Source organism: Rhincodon typus, chromosome 37 (genome assembly GCF_021869965.1).
Source record: "Rhincodon typus isolate 14 chromosome 37, sRhiTyp1.1, whole genome shotgun sequence".
NCBI classification, from domain to species: Eukaryota; Metazoa; Chordata; class Chondrichthyes; order Orectolobiformes; family Rhincodontidae; genus Rhincodon; species Rhincodon typus.
Window position 1 is genome coordinate 5,998,316 of NC_063368.1, and position 8,860 is coordinate 6,007,175.

The 8,860-nt window shown below is 48.6% G+C and overlaps 1 protein-coding gene across 1 annotated transcript in view; it reads right to left on the bottom strand.

Annotated features, from left to right (window-relative positions):
- LOC109925978 (peroxisomal membrane protein PMP34-like) overlaps nt 1–6,532 on the bottom strand; it is a 17,407-nt gene extending 10,875 nt beyond the window's left edge. Inside the window, exon 1 of the mRNA XM_048617740.1 lies at nt 6,330–6,532. Coding sequence (XP_048473697.1) covers nt 6,330–6,407 — 78 coding nt within the window. The 5' untranslated portion in view covers nt 6,408–6,532. The remainder of the gene's footprint in view (nt 1–6,329) is intronic.
- Nucleotides 6,533–8,860: the final 2,328 nt, after the last annotated feature.

Genomic DNA, 8,860 nt, shown 5'->3' on the forward strand with positions numbered 1-8,860 from the left:
CCACAGGTGATTTTGAGTCAAATAAAAACAAACACCTGTTTCCCCACAGGACTGGAGGTGGTGGGGGATGGGGGAGGTGGGGGTGGGAGAGGTGGGGGTAGGGGAGGTGGGGGGTGGTGATCAGCAGTCAGTCAGGTTGGCTGTCTGAGAGAAACCACGAGGATTTTCACAGGGTCCTGTTCACAATCCCATAGCAGCTCCTGAAATTTCTGAAGAAGGGTCTCGATGCGAAACGTCAGCTTTCCTGCTCCTCTGATGCTGCTTGGCCTGCTGTGTTCATCCAGCTCTACACCTTGTTATCTCAGATTCTCCAGCATCTGCAGTTCCTACAGTCTACAAATAGCCCACACTTTGAACACAACAGGCCCCTTTGTGTGGCACAGACTGTGTTATACTGGGCTGACACCCACCCCAGAACCCGAACCGCAGTGGGAGTGCATTACCCTGCGCCTGAGAAACTGCCCATACATGTGAGACTTGAAGACTGCACACTTTCTGTAGCCCCAGTACAAAATACAAATACATTCTCCAGTTACCAAGAGTATCCCTGGGCAGCATGGTGGCTCAGTGGTTAGCACTGCTGCCTCACAGCACCAGGGACCTGAGTTTGATTCCACCCTCGGGCAACTGTCTGTGTGAAGTTTGTACATTCTCCCCGTGTCTGTGTGGGTCTCTGCTGGGTGCTCTGGCTTCCTCCTGCAGTCGAAAGATGTGCAGGTTAGGGTGGATTGGCCATGCTAAGTTATCCATAGTGTCCAGGGATGTGCAGGCTGGGTGGATTAGGCATGGGAAATGCAGGGTTACAGGGACAGGGTGGAATGCTCTTCAGAGGGTCAAATGGCCTTTTTCTGCTCTGACGGATCTTCTATAAGACACTTTTCCTATAAGACAACCAGTTAAACACCTTATATAGACCGGGCTTTCAACAAGCTCTCTGGTCATAGTCACTACTTGAGCTGCCTCTGTATTCTACAAGGGGCCCCACACCCTTCCCACAGTCCTGTTCCCCAGCAGTCCAGGGTCATCCTGACCCTCTGTGGGAGGTTAAACCCCAGGTCTTCACCGCTCAGGTCAGTCAGTGGATCCTGGGCTGGTGACGTTTACAATCAAACAGGAGGTAGGGGTGGGATGAGGTGGGAAAGCATTTGTCAGTGAAGATGCAGGGAGTGTTCCCACGGGGGTGGGGGTGAAGAGGAAATAGTGTTCAGGGCTATCCCCTGCACTCGAGGCCCTCTGCCAATGGGAGGAGGGCTTCATTATGTCGGCCAATGGGGTTTATTGTAGAGGGGTCTCCCTGCTGACATAAGGGGCTTTCAATAGGAAGCAACTTGAGCTGTACTACCTTATAGAGGTTTATAAAATCATGAGGGGCATGGATAGAGTGAATAGTCAAGGTCTTTTCCCCAGGGCGAGGGAGTTCAAAACTAGAGGGCATAGGTTTAATGTGAGAGGGGAAAAGATTTAAAAGGGACCTGAGGGCCAACATCTTAATGCAGAGGGTGGTAAACGAATGAAATGAGCTGCCAGAGGAAGTGGTGGAGACTGGTACAATTACAATATTTAAAAGGCATCTGGATGGGTACATGAATAGAATGGGTTTAGAAGGATATGGACCAAATGCTGGCAAATGGGACTAGATTTATTTAGGATATCTGGTCGGCATGGACGCGTTGGACCGAAGGGTCTGTTTCTGTGCTGTACAACTCTATGACTCTCGTCTCAATATCGCCAAAATACTCCTATGGATACCCCACACAGGGGTAACTACCATGTTGAGGGGTATGCGAGCCTGGTTGTCCCCTGTTGCTGGGTATTTTGAGGATTGGAGTATAAGGACACTGTAGTTATGCTGCAGTTATACAAAACCCTGGTTAGACCCCACTTGAGTACTGAGAGCAGATCTGGGCACTATACATTAGGAAGGTTACACTGGCATTGGAGGGAGTACAAAGTAGGTTTACAAGAATGGTACCCCTACTTCAGGGGTTGTGAGGAGAGACTACACACATTAGGCCTGTTTTCTTTAGAATTTAGAGAGTTAAGGGGAGATCTGATTGTGGATCTTGAAGATTTCAATCTCATCCTTAACAACAGACTTTAAAACCTTACCGAGGCAAGGCTAACTGACCAATAATTTCCTGTCTTGTGCCTCCCTCCCTTCTTAAACAGCGGTGTTAGTTTAGCCATTTTCAAGTGACTCCTGAGAGATCACAACCAATGCCTTTACAATCTCCTCAGCTTTCTCCTTCAGAGCCCTGGGTATAGTCCATCTGGTCTGGGTGATTGATCCACCTTCAGACTTTTCAGCTTCCCAGCACCATCTCCTTAATGATGGCCACTACTCTCACCTCTGTCCCCTGACTCTCGAAGTTCTAGTATGGTACTGTGTCTTCCAGCATGAAAACTGATGCAAAGTACCTATTCAATTCCTCTGCTATTTCTTTGTTCCCCATTACTGCTTGTCCAGACTCATTTTCCAATAGTCCTATATCCACTCTTGCCTTTCTCTTACCTTTTATATTTCTTTTAAAAAAAAACTCTTTGCAATCTGTTTCTAGATTGTTAGCTAGCTTACCCTCACATTTCGTCATCTCCCCCCTTATTGCTTCTTTCGTTACCCTCTGCTGGTTTTTAGAAAGGCTTCCTAATCCTCTGACTTCCAATTATTCTTCACCACATTGTGTACCGTTGCCTTTTATTTTTATGCTGTCCCTGACTTCCCTTGTCAGCCATGGTTGCCTCAACCTCCCCTTAGCACGTATCTTCTTCCTCAGGAGGGACTTCTGCTCTGCCTCACCTTGAGGCAACCATATAGAGGATTATAAAATCATGAAGGGTATAGATAAGGTGAATGGTAGGTGTCTTTTCCCTAGGGTGGGGGAAGCTCAAGACTGAGGGGGTAGTATTTTTAAGGTGAGGGGAGAAAGGTTTAAAATTACATGAGGGACAACTTTTTTTTTAAAATACACAGGTAGTGGTTCATATGTGCGGAATAAGCTTCCAGAGGAAGTGATGGATGGGGGTAGTTACAACATTTAATAGACATTTGGATAAGGACACGAATAGGAAAGATTTGGAGGGATATGGGCCAAGCGCAGGCAGGTGGGACTAATTTAGTTTGGGACTACAGACAGCCTGGACTGAAGGGTCTGTTTCCGTGCAGTATGGCTCTGTGACTGTATTGAGAAAAAATAGACAGTAGATAAAGATGATTCTTCAACCAGTGGAAATAGTTTAAGAGTTAGGGGCCACTGTCTGAGAGTTAGGGTAGGAAGCACTTCTACACACAAAGACCATACATACAGGGGCAGAATTAGGTCATTTGGCCCATTAAGTCTACTCCACCACTTGATCGTGGCTGATGTGTTTCTCAACCCCATTCTCCTGCTTCTCCCCATAAACTTTGATTTTCTTACTAATCCAGAACCTATCTATGTCTTAAATATACTCAATACTGTATGGAACCCTCTTCCACAAATGGCAGTGGATGTAGGATCAGTTATTAACGTTAAATCTGAGAGAGAGTGTGCAGGAGGGCATGCCAGGAGCAGCACCAGGCACACCTGAAGATGATGCATCAACCTGGTGAAGCCATCAAACAGGACTACTTGCACACCAAACAGGATTACTTGCACACCAAACAGGGAAAGCAGCAAGTGATAGACAGAGCTAAGTGATCCCACAACCAACAGATCACTTCTAAGCTCTGCAGTCCTGCCACATCCAGTGTGAATGGTTGTGGACAATTAAACAACTCACTGGAGGAGGAGGCTCCACAAATATCCCCATCCTCAATGATGGAAGAGCCCAGTGCATCAGTGCAAAAGATAAGGCTGAAGCATTCGCAGCAATCTTCAGCCAGAAGTGCCAAGTGGATGATCCATCTCGGCCTCCTCCAGTGGTCCCCAGCGTTACAGATACCAGTCTTCAGCCAATTCGATTCACTTCAAATGATATCAAGAAACGGCTAGAGACACTGGATACTGCAAAGACTATGGACCCTGACAACATTCCGGCAATAGTACTGAAGACTTGTGCTCCTGTACTTGCTGCTCCCCAAGCCAAGCTGTTCCAGTAAAATTACAACACTGGTATCTACCTGACAGTGTGGAAAATAGCCCAAGTATGTCCTGTACACAAAAAGCAGGACAAATCCAACCCAGCCAATTACTGCCCCATCAGTCTACTCTCGACCATCAGTAAAGTGATGGAAGGTGTCACTAACAGCGCTATCAAGCAGCACCTGCTCAGCAATAACCTGCTCAGCGACGCCCAGTTTGGGTTCCGCCAGGGCCACTCCGCTCCTGACCTCATTACAGCCTTGGTTCAAACATGGACAAAAGAGCTGAATGCCAGAGGTGAGGTGAGAGTGACAGCCCTTGATATCAAGGCTGCATTTGACCGAGTGTGGAATCAAGGAGCCCTAGCAAAACTGGAATCAATGGGTATCAGGGGGCAAACTCTCCGGTAGTTGGAGTCATACCTGACACATTGGAAGATGGTTGTGGTTGTGGGAGGTCAATCATCTCAGCTCCAGGAAATCTCTGCAGGAGTTCCTCAGAGTAGTGTCCTAGGCCCAACCATCTTCAGCTGCTTCATCAATGACCTTCCCTCCATCATAAGGTCAGAAGTGGGGATGTTTGCTGATGGTGCACAATGTTCAGCACGTTTCGTGACTCCTCAGATACTGAAGCAGACCGTGTTCAAATGCAACAAGATCTGGACAATATCCAGGCTTGAGCTGACAAGTGGCATGTAACATTCATGCCACACAAATGCCAGGTTATAACCATCATCAATAAGAGACAATCTAACCACCGCCCCTTGACATTCAATGGTGTTACCATCACTGAATCCCCCACTATCAACATCCTGGGGGTTACCATTGACCAGAAACTCAACAGGACTCACCACATTAACACAGTGGCTACAAAAGCAGGCCAGAAGCTGGGAATACTGCGGCAAGTAACTCACCTCCTGATTCCTCAAAGCCTGTCCACCATCTACAAGGCACAAGTCAGGAGTGTGATGGAATACTCCCCACTTGCCTGGATGAGTGCAGCTTCAACAACACTCAAGAAGCTTGACACCATCCAGGACAAAGCAGCCGCTTGATTGGCACTACATCCACAAGCATTCACTCCCTCCACCACCGACGCTCAGTAACAGCAGTGTGTGCTTAAGGTGGGGCAATAGCATAGAGGTATTATCACTGGACTGTTAATCCAGAGACCCAGGTTAACGTTCTGGGGACCTGGGTTTGAATCCCGCCATGGTAGATGGTGAAATCTGAATCCAATAAAAATCTGGAATTAAGAATCTAATGATGACCGTGAATCCATTGCTGAATGTCAGAAAAATCCATCTGGATCACTAATGTCTTTTAGGGGAGGAAATGTGCTATCCTTACCTGGTCTGGCCTACATGTGACTCCAGACCCACAGCAACGTGGTTGACTCTTAACTGCCTGCTGGGCAATGAGGGATGGGCAGTAAATGCTGCCTGGCTAGCGACAACTTCATCCTGTGAAAGTTTATTTTTTAAATTCAATCTACAGGATGCAGCGCAGAAATTCACCAAAGACACTCACACAGCACCTTCCAAACTCAGGACCATATTCATCTGGAAGGATGAAGACAGCAAATACATGAGAACACCAACACCTAAAGTTCCCATCTAAACCACCATCCTGACTTGGAAATACATCACCTTTCCTTCACTGTCACTGGTTCAAATTCCAGGAATTCCCTCCCTAAGGGCATCGTGGGTCACCCCACAGCAGGAGGAACGCAGCGGTTCAAGGAGGCAGCTCAGCACCACCTTCTCAAGGGGCAACTAGGGACGGGCAATAAATGCTGGGCCCAGCCAGCGATGCCCATGTCCCACAGATGAATGAATAAGAAAATAAAAGATAAGTGCTTGTTAGGCAAAGGTATTAAGGGACATGGAGCAAAGTCAGGTAGATAGCGTTAGGCCCCAGATCAGCCATGGTCTCACTGAATGGTGGAGCAGGCCTGTGGGCCCGAATGGCCTACTCTTGCTCCTATGTCCCAGGGTGAGTGAAGCATTAGGTGAGGACAATCTTCATGTGACCCTCCCGTTCAAGCCAGCTTTCCACATTCCAAACCCACAAAACGTGCACCAGCCCATTTAAAACAAAACCCACTTCATGCCAATTATTTCTCAAAATGCACAACTGTACAACCCATTCCCCGGTTCAGGCAGATACTATCCCAACCCCACTGTGAGCATGGCAGGGGAACACAGTGCAGTTAGGGGACAGGTACTGCATTGATTTGCCTCCTACTCCGGGCAGCCTGCAGACTTACCGCTGCCCCGGCCACAGCGTGAACCAGGCTCTCATAAGAAAAGACCGGCCCCGCCGGTAGCCCCGGGCTCCCTTTCATCTCCTGGGCCCAGGAGCAAGTGCCCTGCCCCGGGGGGCGCCACAACCAGCTCCAGCTGGCACAATGGATACACCCAGCTTCCGCGCCTCCTGATTGGTCACCGCCTCAGGAAGCAACATTCCACTCGCAATCTCCTATTGGACGGCTGCCCGCGCCCTCACCACCGGAAGCACCTCATTGGTTACACCATACTTCCGTGTATGTTCCATTGGTTAGCTCTGGTGTCAGTCACGGCTAGGGATGCTGTGATTGGCTCCGCTTTTTACAATGCGGCAAGGAGGGGATAATCAGCTGACGGGGGCCTGGGCATCGCCGACACTGGGACCTGGGCATCGGCGACACTGGGACCTGGGCATCGGCGACACTGGGACCTGGGCATCGGCGACATGGGGGTCTGGGCATCGCCGACACTGGGACCTGGGCATCGGCGACACGGGGGTCTGGGCATCGCCGACACTGGGGCCTGGGCATCGCCGACACGGGGGCCTGGGCATCGCCGACACTGGGACCTGGGGGTCTGGGCATCACCGACACTGGGGACTGGGCATCACTGACACAGGGGCCTGGGCAATAGCAGGACCTGGGACCTGGGCATCACCGACACTGGGGCATGGGCAATAGCAGGACTTGGGACCTGGGCATCACCGACATTGGGGCCTGGGCAATAGCAGGACCTGGGACCTGGGCATCACTGACACAGGGGCTTGGGTAATAGCAGGACCTGGGACCTGGGCATCACTGACACTGGGCCCTGGGCAATAGCAGGACCTGGGACCTGGGCATCACCGACACGGGGGTGTGGGTAATAGCAGGACCTGGTTCCTGGGCACCACTCCCACTGGGGTCTGGGTGATAGCAGGACCTGGTTCCTGGGCACCACTGACACTGGGGTCTGGGTAATAGCAGAGCTGAGGTCCTGGACACCATGTGGGTAGTCTGTAGTCCCTAGTTGCATTCTCAGTGACAATGCCTTGGCCAATTAGAATTGTCTTGTGCACAAATCACCATTTTTTGCTGAAATTGTTGTGATGATTTGAAATTTGGCATTCTTGCATGTGTGCTGATGTGAGCAAGCTTTGACAGCATGTCTTCCTGTTCACACACTGCACTATTAACTGGATGTCCTTTATGTGATTTAAGCGCCAGCAGTACGGTTGTTTGTAAATGAACGTGAACTCTCACCTTCTCAAAGCTGCTAGTGATGGTTGTGAAGTGTCATCCAGCCAGTGTCATCCACATCGGGAGAGGAATTATTAAAAAGACACACAAGGTAGAGAGTGAGTGAACACAGAACGGGATCTGGTTCAGCAGTGGTCTTGCCCAACCTGACCTTACATGTACAGGACACTCAAGATCCTCAGGAACCACCCTCCCATCATTGAGCAGGAGGCAACTCACTTATCCGTCTCCCTCTGCTGTCCACTTAAGCAAGAAGAACCATAGAGTCATACAGCACAGAAACGGGCCCTTCAGCCGAACTTGTTCATGCTGACCATGTTTTCTAAACTGAACTAGTCCTATTTGCCTGCATTTGGCCCATACCCCTCTAATATTTTCCGATTCATGTACCTGTCCAAATGTCTCTACCACTGGTAACGCCTCTACCACTTCCTCTGGCAGCTCATCCCATACACACACACCACCCTCTGTGTGAAAAAGTTACACCTCAGGTCCATTTTAAATTTTTCCCCTCTCATCTTAAAACTATGCCCTCTAGTTTTGAACTCCCCTACCTTGGGAAAAAGATCTTGGCCACTTAGCCTATCCATGCCCCTCACGATTTTATAAACCCCTATAAGGTCACTCCTCAAACTCCTACACTCCAGTGAAAAAAAACCCCAGCCTGTCTTTATAACGCAAACCCTCCAGTCTCCATAACATCCTTGTAAATCTTTTTTGCATCTTTTCCATTTTAATAACATCCTTCCTTTAGCTGGGCAACCAGAATAGTACTCAGTACTCCAAATGTGGCCTTACCGATGTCTAGTACAGCCATAACAAGACATCTCAAATCCTGTACTCAATACTCTGACTGATGTAGGCAAGGATGCCAAATTCCTGTTTCACCACCCTGTCTATGTGTGATATCACTTTCAAGGAACTTAGTATCTGCACCCCGGGTCTCTCTGAGAAAATCAAAAGGAAATTGTTGTTCTTTTCAATCATTTAATTTGTAATGCAAAAAGAAAACAAAAACCAGACAGTCTTCCGAAACAAAAAATTATGCAATGAACATGCAACATTCAACATCAAACAACATCCAATGTCAACAAAGGGTAACATATCCTTCCATCAAAAGCCTTTGGAAGATTAACGGTCAAACAATGAGTGATTGTGAAAGGTGATACTCCGATTAAAGTTCATCCAGGAAGGGTATGTTGATGAGTCTGCCACTGACTGCCATCGACTTAGTGCCTGAAGCAAATTTCTCGGCTGCCTGTAAACATAGAACT